Source organism: Mercenaria mercenaria, chromosome 19 (genome assembly GCF_021730395.1).
Source record: "Mercenaria mercenaria strain notata chromosome 19, MADL_Memer_1, whole genome shotgun sequence".
NCBI classification, from domain to species: domain Eukaryota; kingdom Metazoa; phylum Mollusca; class Bivalvia; order Venerida; family Veneridae; genus Mercenaria; species Mercenaria mercenaria.
In genome coordinates, this window is record NC_069379.1 from 22491810 (window position 1) to 22508887 (window position 17078).

At 34.8% G+C, this 17078-nt stretch overlaps 1 protein-coding gene across 1 annotated transcript in view; it reads left to right on the forward strand.

Annotated features, from left to right (window-relative positions):
- The window catches only part of LOC123542202 (uncharacterized), a 77444-nt gene extending 74507 nt beyond the window's left edge, over positions 1 to 2937 (forward strand). The window contains exon 5 of the mRNA XM_045327909.2: positions 379 to 2937. Coding sequence (XP_045183844.1) covers positions 379 to 1366 — 988 coding nt within the window. The 3' untranslated portion in view covers positions 1367 to 2937. The remainder of the gene's footprint in view (positions 1 to 378) is intronic.
- The last annotated feature ends 14141 nt before the right edge of the window (positions 2938 to 17078 follow it).

Here is a 17078-nt window from a genome sequence, read left to right on the forward strand (position 1 = left end):
ATACATTAACATCCTAGCTGAAGTAGCATAGTAGATCTACTAGCATTCCATGAATACCCTTTTTGTTAAAATTCTGCCTAAGTTTGTTTTACATCGACTGGGATAAAGAGGTTAAGTTTTCAGTAGGTAGACTGTTTAATTTATCGAAATATGTAACAAAAACATTTATGAAGGCGTACAATTGAACTTCTCTGTCATGTTACATAATCATCATTTTACACATGGTTAGGACTGTAATTGATTTCCTTAAGAAATAAAGAAGCGCAAATGGCTAATTCCTCTGTAGACCCTTATTGTATACATGTTACAAGTTGCCGAGTATAAACAGTATCAAGAAGGAGAAGAACATATTTCCACAGTTTATTTTATTTATTTCAGTACGCAAGATTCGATCCCGGTTATTCCAGTCGTCATTCAGCCTACGAGATCTACTCAACAGAATCCGAATACGACAATCATTGAAGAGAAAATTGATACGAGTATGAAACAGTTAGCTTCTATTATAGACCATACGTCAGCACCTACAACAACTCACCTTTCACCGTCCAGGGAGGTTGTTTCGCTTCCTCCTATACTAAATATTCCAACGTTAAATGTTACATCTGTAAATAATGTAGTAAAAAGTATACATCTGCAGCAAACCCATTTAGCTAAAGTGAAAACTACAAGTATTTCACCTACATTGAGGACATCAGTTACATCACCATCTATTATATCACCGTCCGGAGCACCACGTGTTCTTATGACTGCAGCACCACGTGTTGGACAGCAAGTTATAACTCTGGACGCTATTCGCAGAGAAATAGTTAAGAAACTAGGTAGTGAAGTGACAAATGGAATGAAAATATTCTTTACACCTCCTAAAGAAACTGGTCAAACACCACGGCCAGTGACATCGAGACCTCAGCATGTTAGATTACCAGCTGCACCGCCAAGACCTGAAGTCCCAAATACTCAGTTTGTCTCTGTTAGTAATATCTTAGATAGATTTTATCCGAATTACATCACACCATTATTATTTTCATTGGCTCAGCCAAAGACTTCCGGTTCAAAGACTACAGCTGGATGTGATGTCACTTCCGATGAGTTCCGGTGCAAAGCACGTGGAATTTATAATCAAAGTCCCGGCATAAGTAAGTGGTGTGAAATTAATTGTAGAGCAAGTAATTGTGTTACTTTTATGTGTGAATGTTCCTGTGAGGACAAGGCGAAGAGTCAGAACACTAGTTGTCATGCCATCGCCGAGTTCCATGGTGTAGAGGGGATGGATCAGTGGTGTATAGCGAACTGTAAAGTAGGTTATTGTCCTGCAAACACTTGCAGCGTCGAAGATTGTATGAATAAATCTTCAAATGGCGAGGCATGACTAGCACTGGGTTCAATGACATCTCGTACACCAGTAACAGCAGCAACAAAACCAGTTACGTCGTCACCTCAGATTAAACCAAAGTTAGAAAACCTCTCTACAAAAGGTAGACCACCAACGTAGGGCAAAATTGATTGTTGACAGAATAACTACACGTTATCATCCAAATGTAATAGAAAATGCTAAACGATATTGTATTGCACCTTGCTCGCTGTTCTATTCAAGCAGTGTTAGAATGAATTGCAGCAATCTGCCGTTACAGTGTAACGAAGTCATTGAACCTGATGTTTGCTTGTGATTTAAACATTACATTTTGCTCCCATGTTACCATAACATTTGCGTGAAAGACTCTTGTGATTTCAACATTACATTTTGCTCTCGTGGAACCATAATAATTTATGTTCGTAAAACAACTTCTTAATGTGAAAGCTGAGGTTATTTTTCGTGATCTAACAAAAGTACTACAACTAGCTCGAACATGTGTGTAAAATGTGGACAAAATGAGTACTAGTATAACCACGAGGCAGTAGAACATTCTGTTATTTTTTCAGTTATTAACTCCGTTAAGTTACAATGAAATCTGAAACGTCAGTATTTTCCCATGTTGACGTTCAGATTTCATATGGGTGTGCGGTGTCATTTGTGACATAAGGTGCATGTGTATCATCGCGTTAAAATTTGTTTAACGTCGATAGTTTCAATTTTACTCATGCTAACGAACACATTTATATCATTTATATAACAATTATAGTGTTGATACGTTTGTTGTAATTGCATCGTGAAACATGCATTTGTTCTTTCGCGGAATAATATTACGATCATGAAGTCGCGCAGTATATGACTGCAGAACTAGTGTATATTTCTCGATACAAGTATAATAATATCTATGTTTCCAAGCAAAAATAATGTCGGTGTTTATCATATTTGGATACTATCAAGTTATTATATTATATACGCTGAAATTTCGGTTACTTGTAGAAAGAACCGAATCTATTAAGTATCCGATTGTTAGTTTATTACTGTCTGTTTTACATACATCGTTATAACTATTTTATTAACAAAACTGTAGTGTAAATATTTATATATTTATATCATTCTTAATACCGGTGATTTTAAACTGGTATAATGTTTGTCATACGTTGTCATGTTGTCTACTAAGTTATTCTATGAAGCAGTCCTATATTTTATACGATGGGAGTTCAGAAAATTTTGAGGCTGTCCATATAAGATAAAGCAAACTGTATTTAAGCACATTGCTTACACCAGTACCTAAAAATATTCACCCTGAACTGACACGCACTTTTTATGCGGGGTATCAATGACCTGAAAGCTTTAGAGTAGTCTGTCCTTCCTATACTATGCATACACTTATACAATGCATTTTTCAGCACGGACAGGGACTTGGGTCGGGCGAATATGGAGGGTGCGGCAATGCATCTTTATGTAGGACCTTGATTCCGTCCTACCTGAAGCCTCCTTGCTTACGCCAGCGTATCCGAGTGTAGTGTGTTTAAACGCTTGTAAGTCAGCTATATAACATAACCAGTTGTGTTGAAATTCTCAATATACATTACTACTGAAATCCCTAACAGTCCATGAAAAAATCGTGCTTGTACCTGTACGCATGTTTGTCTCAACATTTTCTGAATTCCCTTCGTTCCAAGTGAAAAATATTACCTTAGTGAAAATAATACTTTTAAGTAAGACTTTTATAATGAATTACACCACCAGTGTTTCTGAAGTAATCAAAATAAGGTGAATATTAAATTAAGCTTATTATTAACAGAATAAGAATAATGATTAAACCTTACATTCCTGTTTAATTATGTGTTATTCTATTAAACTATTCGTTATAAATATAACATAAAATTTATATATGAAAACATACAACTTGTTATTTATAGAATGAATGACTAAAGTAAAAGGAACCTTATCTTGAATTGTATGAAGCGGAAATGTTTAATTTTGTAATTCAGTAACATTCTTGAGTGGTTTCTGACTAAGAAATGACAAAACCATATTTATGAAAAATATTTCATTTCCAAAGCTAACCATTGTGTTTATGACTACATATATAACAAGAGCTGTCACAGGAGACAGCGCGCTCGACTATGCCGATGCTGGAGAATGAAACTGGGCACATCTGCGAAAGCAGCTTGATCGAGTTACTGCTAGAGCGTTTGATTACCCCGCGGATGAAGATATTGTACACGGTTTAAAATGTATTTAGTAGCAACAAGAGATAGAGGTAAAGTGTATCAAATCATTAACTAAGTATAAAAGGGCCATAATTCATGAAACCTTTCTGCAAGAGTAATAACCCATTTGTCATATCATATGGCTAATAGTGTGGAGCAACTATTTTCAGTTTGAATCAAATGTATTTAGTAATATCTGAGATAGAGCAAAAGTGGATCAAAATACTAAACTAATATTCTAAGTATAGAGAGCGCATTACTCATAACATAGTACTGCAATAGTTATGGTCCTTGTGTCATATGATGTGGGTGGTGATATGAAACAACCATTTCAAGTTTGAATCAAATCCATTTAGTAACAACGGAGATGTGGTGAAAAAAAACCATCAAAACTAAACTGAAATTCTAAGAAAAAAGGGGACATAATTCATGAAACATTTGCACCAGACGTATGGAGCTTTGTACTATGATGATGACGATGATGATGTGAAACAACGAAATTAAGTTTGAATCAAATTCTTTAAGTAATAACAAAGATATAGTGAAAGTGCACAAACATAAATATGAAATTTAAGTAAAAAGGGGAATATTTCGTGAAATATTGTGCAAGAGTTATGGCCCTTGTGTCACACTATGTGGATGATGATGTGGAACAACTGTTGTAAGTTTGAATCAAATCCATTTGGTAATAGAAGAGATATGGTGAAAATGCATCAAAATTAACCTAAAATTCTAAGCGAAAAGGGAACATAAGTCATAAAAATTGGTGCCAGAGTTATGTACCTTGTGACATATAAAGCAGGTAATGATGTGGAACAAATATTTAAAGTTTGAATCAAATACATGTAGTTATAACTGAGATTCCAAGTTTCCAAGTTTATTCCATATCAAGGCACAATACAATCATGTAATAAAGAGTAAGAAAAACACAAATTGAAAAACAGTAGCAAGACATTTGTGACAAAATGAAACAAAACAAAACAGCACATGTATTATTCAAGGAATGTACAAAACTAAATACGGAATGAATAAACCCACAAAAGTAGGCGTACAAAATGCCCAGATTGAAAAAGCACCAGAAAATATCTGTTAAAATTTACAATTTTGTCAGCGGAGAATGTGTCTAATAAAAATAAGCTAAAATATTCTTACAAAATAAAGCAAGTTTAACACGTCTAGATTTACTACTATCATTAATAAGCTGACTTAACTTCAAAGAATTTGGATGTCTCGTACAATAATTGGGAATGTATTTTTTCTCAAGTTTGTGAAAAATAGACACTATAACAAATAACGAAATTTGTCGCCTAAGCAGTTATAGTTACAAAGTTGCCAAGTACGTTTATCTATTTCAATGCTAAAAAAACCCTACCTTTTTCAATAGGGCATTTATGATTCAGAGAGTGCATGTACTAAATTTTTAGGTAAAATATCTAAGTAATTTTCATAACCAAACTCTTAGGTGTCTGTTCCTCTCGACTATGCCAGTTCTGGAGAAACTGATCATTAAGTCTTGTTTTAACCATTGATTTAAAACTATTTGTACTAACGACTGTCTGACTATGAAACACATCCGATAAACCAAGTTCATCTAGTGTTTTGTGAACATATGTAACCCATGACGTTTGTAATAAATTGCCATTATAAAGACCAAGAGCAGTTCTATACAAAACTCTACTAAATTTAACATCCTTAGCATTCAACAGCTTGCTCCAATAGGACAACACCCTATGTTTAACCAGTAATGATACAGCTTTGGCACCAATCTCACCGTAAACCATACAGTCTGGTGTTGACTTTTTAACATTTAAAATTAACTTATAAAACTTCAACTGAAACTGATCCAGATACAATGAAAGTACTCAAAAATTTTAACCTGAAATTCTAAGTAAAAAGGGGGATAATTCATGAAATATTGGTTCAAGAGTCATGGCCCTTGTGCCATGTGATGTTGGTGTTAATGAAGAATAACTATTTTAAGTTTGAAGCAGATCAATCAAGCAATTACAAAGATAAAAAGAAAGTGCACCAGAACTTTAACCGAGGCGTGGATGCGGAACGGACGCCGACGCGGATACTTCGTATAGTCGAGGTAATTTTACCCCACATCAATTTAGAACAAGGTGAACAGATTTTGACCTGCCAGTGTCCTGACGCTAAATCTAAGGTACAGAAATATTTGGCACCCGAAAGAAAATCTAGAGCCTCATTTATGTTAAGGAGAGGAAACTTGTTTCTTTACCAGTACAACAGGCGCGGCTCATGCACCTGAGCTTGGTTCAATGATATCTTGATCTATCATTTTCTGTATTTCATTTTCAATGACTTGCTTTTGAGCCATGGGAACTCTTCTGAGAGGTAATTTTGTAGGTCTTGACTTCCATATATCTATGTGATGTTCTACTATGTCAGTTTGTGTAACCTTTCCAGAATCATCACAGAAAATATCTATGAATTCATACAAAAGTGTTCTTAATTTTTGCAATTGCTCAACATTTAAGTTTTTGGATGATACCTCAAGCAAAGGCTGTAAATGACTATGAAATGAAAATGTTTCGTCTTCTACAAGATGCTCATCGGGTACTGTACTAACAGAAGTAACTGTTTGAATACTACCTAATGTTAAGTTTCTATCAACTTTAACGTTTTTTTGTCTTATTAAAGATACAAGTATGTTTACTTGATCAGCTGTCACCAGAGCCTTTGCAATTAATACCCTTTTTTAAAGCATAACCTTGTAAGGTTCAATAACACCCTGGGAATCTACCTTAGCAATCACTGTAATTACAGATTAAGCAGGATTTTTGTAGCATTTTCTAACCTAATACGAGCTACTTTGTTTTTTTTTATGTTTTTGGAGGTTAATTTTGTGTTTGCCTATGATTATATAAGCTTTCCCAAACTTCAGGTTAACATCATGATCTTCAAGGAAATCACCACCTAAGATTGCAGGCATGTCATTATCTAATTCAGCCACTAGGAATTCATAAGAAAACATCTCATTGTCTATTTCGAATCCTAAAGTAATTTTCCAAAATACGTTAAGGTCACCACCGTTTGCTGCACTTAAGGTATATGATACCTTTTGAAGTTTTTCTATGTTAAACCCTATCTTATTTGCAATGTTTAATGACACTATACTGGCAGCTGAACCAGAATCTATCAACGCTTGACACCAAACATCATTAACAATTAACTTGGTAAAAAAGCATGTTCTCTTTTTGATACTACTCAAAACAATCCTATGTTGCCCTGTTTCTTGTATTTTCATAAGGGCTGAACTTTTGGGCGCAAGGTCAGCCTCTTCTAGTTTTCCTGAACCGACGTTAGACAATTAGAAGCTATATGACCTTTCTGATGGCACCTAAAGCATTCCCTAATACTAGACCTATCGTACCTTTCTCTGCTACTTGAGCTACTTCTGTAACAAAGTTGATTTAGTGTTTTGAGAAGGGATGCAATGCCATCTAAAGTAACACTGTCGTTGCTTTTGTTTGAGACAGCATTGCAACGCGGAACTACTTCAAACTCAAACCAAGGTTTTCTAAGGATACCCTGGGAAGCCTCGAATGCTTCAAACTCAACTGCTAAGGCTACTGCCGAGTCAATTGTATTTGAGTGTCTGTATTGTACATGACATCTGCTTGAATTGAAGGATAAACTTCCAAACATAATTTCCGCAGAGCATAGCCTAAATCAGCAGCAGTCTCTGACAGTCTCTGTGCTTGCGATTTCTGAATTCACAACGAGAAGCAGTTTCGCGTTCTGCTGGATTAAATATGCGATCCAAGACTGTTAGTATATAATTATAGTTGTTTATTTGGTTTGGGTTTAGATCACTGAGAGGTTTCTGGGCAGAACCTCTAAGGCTCATGATTAATTGTTGAGTTTCTTCAAGCCCATCCAAATTGTTCCATTTAGCAACATTTTCAAAATGTAATATTTCCATTCATCAAATTTATCAGGTTCTTTTGCTTTGTGTTTACTCAGGCTTGAGCTTTGTGCCAATGTGTTCTCAGCAGGCAGACATGGTTGCCTTTTTACCTGTAAAGAATGACTGTGTATTGTCAATGTATTGTTCAGGTTTGTATTGATCAGGCAAATACAATTGCCATTTTAAACTGGAATCGCCTGTCCCGTCGTCCGTCCCGCAAGGCCGTCGCCTCGGGAACCCCGGTTAGTAAAGCATTCTTGTGTGTTCCCTATATATTGTGTATTTGTAAGTATTTGTACTACTGCTTTGTGTACATAATGACTTGATTGCCTTTTAACTGTGAAGTATAACTGTTTATTATCGATGCATTGTTCAGGTCTGTGTTGATCAGGCAACGACTGCCTTTTGTTAGTAAAGCAACCTGATGTGTTCCCTATATGTTGTGTATTTGTAGATATTTTTGCTAATGTATCTACTGCTTTGTGTACATAATGACTTGGAATAGATTGTATATGTATTTGTTGTGTTGACTGGTGGAGACCATCTTTATTGCATAAAGTGTATCATGTTTACTGCCTTGTTTGTGTAAGGGGTATCTGTATACTTCAGATATTTCTATAATGTATTGATATGGGCCAATTGCTTTTGAAGTTCCCCTTTGGTTATCTAAGTAAACAGGGCTTTGAAAAGACCCCTCACTTTGAAATTTTATTTTTTCATAACTTTGACATACCCCTTTGATGGTGTGGGTCAATCGCTATTAGAGCCCCCCTCTGGTTATCTAAGTAAAATGGGTTTTGAGACGGTCCCTCACTTTGGTGTGGAGCAATCGCTATTGGAGTCACCCTCTGGTTATCTAAGTAAACAAGATTTTGAGACGGTCCCTCATTTTCATAGCTTTCACATGGCCACCTTTGATGATGGGGTGGGTCTATATCCAAGGGATTGCAGACTAACGGGTCATTATGGATAACAAAATTTTAAGACAGTCCCTGTCTTTGAGTGTGATTTTCTTGTTGTCTGCTACGGTAGTCCTGAGGCTCATACACTATGTTTTGTTCCGAAGACTAGATAGTATCTAAATAATCAGAGTTGTTTTGCGACATCACCTGATGCAGAAATTTTGCATGTGTGCTTAAATCATATGGCTTGATCAGCTTGTGATAGATACTTGGATGATTATTCAATCTGACTAAAGCACTTGATCTTCTAAACGAAGATCTGAGAATGACCCATTCACATTCGTCTTCTGTATATTTTGGATTTCCGATATTGCTATTTTTATTTTCGCAAATCTTTTTTTATTTGAACCAGTCAGGCGACTCGTTTCAACAAGCATTTGGCTGAACCATCAAAATAACGTAGAATGTCGCAGGGTGAGAAAAATGTGCATTTAGTCCGGGGCTCGAACCCGCTTGTAGGACGAGTGCTCTACCGACTGAGCAAACTGGCAGCTTGACACATATTCTCCCCTTACATGACCAAGTCCGTACCGAGACATATGATACCTCTCAAAACACGACGGCGCAGTTATGATGTGGCCGTCATAATAAACATGAAAAACCCAGGCTAAATATAGATTTTTTAAACTTTTACTTTCACATACAAAATGTTGCAAGTAATGCTCTGATTGGCTAGCGGAAGGGTCGTCAAAACGAGGCTACCAATAGCACGTCTTTAGATCCAATGTGCGTAGCGTTAATTGGAGATGTACTTTAGTCAGAATGATGATTATTAAAAAGGGAAATGTCACTGTCATCAAACATTTGAGATGACCCCTAACTGTGCATTTCTACGGGTACAGATGTACCGTGATAAAATGACTTCACCATTGTATTATGCTGTGCCAAAAAAGAAGGATTTGTGAGGTTACCTATGTCTGTGTTTTATCAGCACTATAAGAAGTTTGTCTTTGAAACAACTGTGGTATTGTCTGTGTTTGAGTAAATTTGTTTGCATTGCTAGTGTAATGAGATGGTCTCTTGTATCGAGGTAAAAAGACTTCAGTCACCGGAGAAACTAGTGTGTAAATTAATAGGCAGGACTATGAGATTACACGCTATTAACATGATAGTCAAAAGGAATTGTACTTGCGTGTACTGGTGTGACAAAGAGTGACTTTTGCTTTAGATAGAAAACTGTGCACTTCATATGTTTTATTCATATAACTCTGTTGTGACCCAAGTTTACTACTCGGAAGGCTATTTCCTGACGTATAACTAGCGATGTTCCTTCCTACACGTAGATATATGAGTGTTGCATGTACCACTAGGCAGTTTTAAGTAAGAGTCATCTTCATTTATTACTGCATTTGAGAACGAAACCTATTTCTTTATACTTCCTACAGGTATCCACCACGACTGGAATGGAGTATTCATTTTCTTTAATTTTCAAATACAAGTACAATTGTAAGTGGACGAGCCCCCAAAATATAACAATGTACATGCAGACATGCAAAGTTTAGAAAAGACATAACTTACCTTTTGCACATGTCACACTTCTTTTCGCTCCTAGCTAGCTCAAGAATGTTATAGTTGTACGATTTGGCTACATGGTTGTATGAGTGGGTGGGTCGGATGACAAAATTATTTATGTTGTTCATTTATGGGTTTAATAATAATGTTCAATATGATTTCATTATTATCATAGATGTACTGTGAAAATATAAAACAGCAAATAATAAATATAAACAATAAATAATCATTTGACAGATGACAGCTGTCAAAAAGGTACTGTAAACAAACGAGCATTACAATAGGTGTGGTGGAGCGTAAATGACCGCTCTTAACGCAGTAATTTATAACTCGTAATAAGTCATTAAATACATGAAATATCAGTATAAAATTTCAGGAACGACAAGAATTATGATTACAAAGTACAAAAATGTTAATTACCTGAATATATGTGGAATATATCCAAAGATATTTGGTTCTATTTAGCACAGTATCAAAATATAAACGTTTTCAAAACATTGAACTTTATGAGTGACCAGCTCGTGATTGGTTGAAATAAGTCACAAGCATAAATATTAGTAAGAATGTTTAGTAAAGGGGCGGTGTTTATTTCCCTTAGACTATATATAAATATTGGAGTAATTTGGCAAAAGTACGGAACACCAGACAAGACATTAACATTTTACCCTACGACACACAGTGTTGTTGCTTACAATATTTCATGTTGAAAGTCTGCAGTTAACATCCGCATGAAAATGCATTGTAACTCGGTCTTGCAACAGAAGTTCTGAACATATCACAGCTGGAAAAAGATCGAAACTTTGCTGACTATCCTGCGCTTGTATGTTAATTGTATGTAGCACCACACTACAGACAGGTAATATTTATGACGCTTCCAGATGAACTCTATGCAGCAACTCTTTAAGGGAGTGTCCTTTTCAAAACAAACGGAAGAGCGATAAAAATCATTTTTATTTGACGGGCGGTACATGCGAAACCCTTGAGATTAACCATATACAGTCAAACAGATAGGTATTGTTCTTATGACAAAAAAGGAAAAGAAATGACAAAGCTATTTTATCACAGGAAATTTTAATTGTCTCAGCATAATTCTTGTTTAAAGGTTTCTTATTTAACCTCTCAGGTCTTTCGACAGCACGTACTTAATCTAATATAGATATTTATTGCTACTGACGATTTTAAAATCATGAAATGAAATAAAATCAATATATGCAGTTATTATTATTCACGTGTGTGATATAAACCATTAATCAGCAAAACTATTGTCGGATATTTGTCAATGTGACGAAACACAACCTTAATGACTATCTGAGGACATATGTTTATAATATAAAATAAGGCAATCCCTTAGTCGGGAATCGTTCCAGTCCATCAGCTCGCCAAGAAATATGCATTTGTATCCATTTAAAGGTAAATTTTGGAATAAAAATCAATACTGCCCATATTTGTACTGATGTGCAAGACGTTGCGGTTCGGACAAATTATGTGGCCGCACAAGGAAAATGGTATTTTTCCAAAAAGTCCGAGGTCCGACGCTCTAAACACAAGCCGGAATTCCACATTTTTTAATTCGATAGTATTTCTCATTCCTTATATACCACATGTTACCGTAGAGAGATTGATCCCGAAAATCGGTACGGTCGATTCCCTAATAATGAGAGACGTAATGGTTACATTCTGTCCTTTACTTTAAAGGTATATTAGATTCAAATTTCATATTTGAAAACATAAACAACTACTTAATATAGTGCATGTATACAAAAAATAACAGGTTTATGTTTAACACAGTATAAATGTACACTACCACTAAAAACTGGCTGTATTTTTAACAATCAACCGATCTGATTATAAATGGAACTCTATATGCAAGCTTAATTTATATATTTAGTGAAGTTAAAACATTTGATGAGGATTTTATACATTTGAAGTAAATATCTAAAGAAAAATGTTTTAGTGAAAGATGGTCTTTGGATACCTTTAATGTTGTAGTATTTATTGTTGTATATGTTTAATATTTCTAAGACATCAGTTAACTTTCTCATTTCTAGCTATCTGCAAGAGAGGCAAGTAGCGTGAAAGGACTCCAAAGTGCGAGGAAGAAACCCCCTCTCAACACCCCAACCTACCTCACAGGTATAAAAGAGCTCTATGCGGGGGTAATAGCTTCATAATACAGTGGATACTTAACATTCGGTGGAAGGGAGAAAAGATCCTCTGTTCGAAGGAAAAGGCTCTGAAGTATGAGTAAGGGGTCGCTAAGCGTTTAGGAGACGGGTTCCCCGGTATAAGGAAGAAGGAATCTCCAGTAAAAGGGAGAAGTGCCTGTCAATGTGAGGAATAAAGTAGTGCAAGTGAGACAGGGCCTTAAACACAAGTGAGAAAAGGCCCTCAAAGCAAAGGAGAAGGGCTGCTCAGTACAAAGGAGGACAGTTCAATGCAGTAGATTAAGTAGGGGTGAAGGGCTTCCAAGTATGATGAATAATGCGAGAGTGAACTAGAGATTGGGCCCTATGTATGTGGTATAACGGTTGAACGGTTCAAACAATTCACGTTACACCGTCACTTCCGGTTAACATGGGTAACATCGGTATGAATGGGTAAACTAGATATCGCATGCTACAGTTGGGTTTGAACAAGTAATATGAAAGTATTCACAGACGGAAATAACTGAAGCTTTCTTTTGATCTTCTTGGTGCAGCAATTTATTTCATTCGCATATGTCAAAACGTCAAACAAAACCTCAAAGATTTAATTTATTGTGTACCTTAAAAACTACAGCTTGTATTTCACCGAACACTCAGGAAACAAAGTCCGTATTGTTCTATGTTGAAATCTAATCCGTCCCGTATATTCGCGTATCTGGACACTCATGAACCTGTTCTACCATAGTTCAAACAGAAGGTAGCCATACAGATTCTCCGTCCGTCCCGACATTTCTAACATAAAATTACAATCTACTGATAATGACATATTTTCTTATTCATGCAGTTCTGTGCGTTTGTTAACCGGAAGTGACGGTGTAACGTGAATTGTCCGGAAAAGCAGGACTAATGCATGGTAGCCGTTATACGCGCAGCATAAATTTTACCGTGTATCTATTATTCCTTGTACTTGGTGTTTAACATTCAGCATTATTTCTTTCTCAAGATTAATTAGACAGTATACAGCTTCTGAACTTAAATAGCTCTAACTTAATCAATAACATCAAAAAGCAGAATTGTGAAGCCAATCTAAAGGATATTTTGCGAATTGTGTCAAAACATTAGCACAAATAACTTATATATTTTAACTGGCTTTTCAGTTAAAAATAAGTAAATTTAAAACTCTGAAAATTTCATTAAAATCTACACTATGAACTTATGAATTCGTGAAAATGTCATTAAATTTGCGATTTCCCTATAGAAGCCTACTGAGGAAATTGGCAGGAGAACAAAATTCAATGCTTTCAACTTTATCTAACAAATTATCTATAACACGACCCTATATTTCATTGGTTGAATTTCGGACACAATATAGCTTTGAAAAATAGGACTAAATCAAAGTAGTAAAACGTGCATCATTAATATCAAATAGGTTATAGATCATTTATTGACTTTCTAATTCAATTAAGTTTGCCGAAACGGAGCGCAGCGTAGTGAAGGCAAAACTTAATGCATTAAAATGTCAGTAAGTCAATTACATTCTTATTCAATGAAAATATAATATGCAAGTTTAACTTTATGCACTCTGGTTTATTTTTAGACCAGTAGAGGTTAAATGACCTCTGGTTCACATTTGAATTTAATGAACAATAGGAAAATTTGGATATATATAAATAGTACTTCCCGGTAAATGCTGTATTAAAATCGTGAGTGAAAGGTGCTAAAAGGTAAAACTTGAACTATGAAAGTACAGCTTGCATTAAAAAAGAAGAAATAAAACAATTATATAGACACATTATTTCTTGTATGCAGTCCCTGTTCTGGCAGTTGCTCCGCCTCCTTCCATAGTAGGCTTTGTACAACTCCATGATTAAGTGGACCAATGTTTTCAGCTATGAAATAATATGAAAATAAGTTGGTAACTTTTTTTGAAAATCCTTCGCTTGTCATTGTATCAAACAGATGTTTGAACTATAAAATAACGTTTTAGTGCAAGGAGATCGCAGGCCTCGGGCAAAATTAACTGTTTTAACAATCATATTTTACAACAAGGTAGCACTTCAGCATCTATTGTTGGCACGTGTACACTGAACTTACTGTGTACCTGTTACAATCATGGCGACCTTTTATTTCACACCAGTCCTAATTTAAAGTTTTCTTTAGATGGCGTCACGATACGGAAGAAACCATTATTGTTCTGTGTGATTTTAAATTTTCAAAGTTCATTCAATATAGCAATATCAAAAACCTTATACAGTCCGAACACGAAACAATGTTCAAGATGGAATAGGGTCCAAAATGTCTCTATTATTTTCGAACTAGATGATACAACTTTTCCAGCATTACAACACACTCATATACAGTTAACGTAAATATTGTGAAAGAAGAATATGAACTGCAAACTATTTGGAATATGTCCAATCTTCAAATAATAACGTTCGAATATTCGTTTTCCGTCTTTTGTAATTATGGGATTAAGTTATTTTTCTGGTGTAATGCATACATTGAATTAGTTTGAAACTAAAATACTAAATTTACAATAGATGTGGCTATAACACGATAAGTTTAAAACATCTTTAAAGACCCACCACGACCTATTGACATACTCCCCTCTCCTACATGAACTTGATGCAAATCATTTTGATAATACTGGTATAATATAGGTATTCTACAAGATTACAGGTGGACAATTTAGGCTCTCCTTGAATTAATGTGTTTTCACAACTTCAGCTGCAAACTTATTCAGTCATTCTCTTCTCAGAATAGTTTTAAACATAGAATAATAAATATCTTCCACTGTAGAAAAAAAGTGTGGTCTAAAGTCACCTTAATACATAAGTACTGTGCATACTTCTATATTAATTTAATAATATATTTAGACATTAAACAAATTGTCTTGGCCTTATATAATGACATTGTCAATTTGTAACTAGATATCTATTGTTTCTCATTTTCATCATGCAAAGCATGTATAATTACCATCATGGATATATGGATATACAAAAGAATCAATTATTTTGTGGTGCGTCTTTCAACAAAAATTGTAAAAAAAATCACATGAAAACAGAAAGAAGAGAAATATCAGTGACAATTGAAGGGAAAAAAACAGGTTTTCAACTTGCATATATCAAATATTGTTACATTACATTATGTTACTCGCAATGACATGACTTTATTTTTAAATCTTACGGAGACACACTGTATGTTTGTTTTTAAAGTTATACATTTTCAAAACGCTTGCTATCTTGCTGTCCCTATAGATCTAGACTCAAAAAATGTCGTGGAAACTTATGCCATACACCACCACTATATTTCGGGATATTTTAGGGCTAACTTTACATTGTGTTTGCTTGACTGAAAATGTTTTTCTTGCATCAAATATGACGCCGACTTTACCATTGAATTTTGTGTTTATGCCCAATGTGGAGGAAAATATCTGCGTCGAAGGTGGAATTATATCCGTCCACATCGGCTTCCGGTGGTAGCTATTATATCAGCTTAAAAAGAACGCATTTTGTATCTGACACATATTGAACTTTCATTGTATCTGACACATTGAACTTTCATTGTATCTGACACATTTAAACTTCCATTGTATCTGACACATATTGAACTTTAACTGTATCTTACACACATTGAACTTTCATTGCATCTGAAACATATTGAACTTTCATTGTATCTGACACACATAAAATTTCATTTTATCTGACACATATTAAACTGTCATTGTGTCTGACACACATTGAACTTTCATTGTATCTGACACACATTAAACTTTCATTGTTTCTGACACATATTGAACTTTCATTGTATCTGACACACATTGAACTTTCATTGTATCTGACTCATATTGAACTTTCATTGTATCTGACACACATTGAACGTATTTTGTATCTGACACCCATTGAACTTTCATTGTATCTGACACACGTTGAACTTTCATTGTATTTGACACACATTTAACTTTCATTGTATCTTACACATCTGACACATATTAAACTTTCACTGTATCTGACACACATTGAACTTTCATTGTATTTGACACATATTGAACTTTCATTGTATCTGACACATATTGAACATTCACTGTATCTGACACATAATAAACGTTCATTGTTTCTGACACACATTGAACTTTCATTGTATCTGACACACATTGAACTATTTTGTATTGACACAAGTGAACTTTCATTGTATTTGACACACTATTGAACTTTCATTGTATTGACACAGATGAACGTTCTTGTATTGACACACATTGAACGTTTCATTGTATTGACACCCATTGAACTTTTTTGTATCTGACACACATTGAACGTTCATTGTATTTGACACCCATTGAACTTTTATTGTATCTGACACACATTGAACGTATTCTTTATCTGACATACATTGAACTTCCATTGTATCTGACACACATTGAACGTATTTTGTATCTGACACACATTGAACTTTCATTGTATCTGACACATATTGAACGTATTTTGTATCTGACACACATTGAACTTTCATTGTATCTGACACACATTGAACGTATTTTGTATCTGACACACATTGAACTTTCATTGTATCTGACACACATTGAACGTATTTTGTATCTGACACACATTGAACGTTCATTGTATCTGACACACATTGAACTTTCATTGTATCTGACACATATTGAACGTATTTTGTATCTGACACACATTGAACTTTGTTGTTTACATTGTTCATTGTTTCATTCACAAAGAATTTCTTTTAAATATGTTACTGTAGTAACATCTAGTTTTCCTAATTCTTGAGCAGAAACTTGAAATACAGCATCTTAAAACAAATGACAATATTAAAATTGAATGATGTAAATGTGATTGCATACTTTTGGTTTTATTGCATAAATTTGCATTTCAGTTAACAAAAACAGTTTGATTAAGCTGCTACAGTAAGTAGTGTAGATATTCAGATAGTCTGGGTGTTCATTTACTT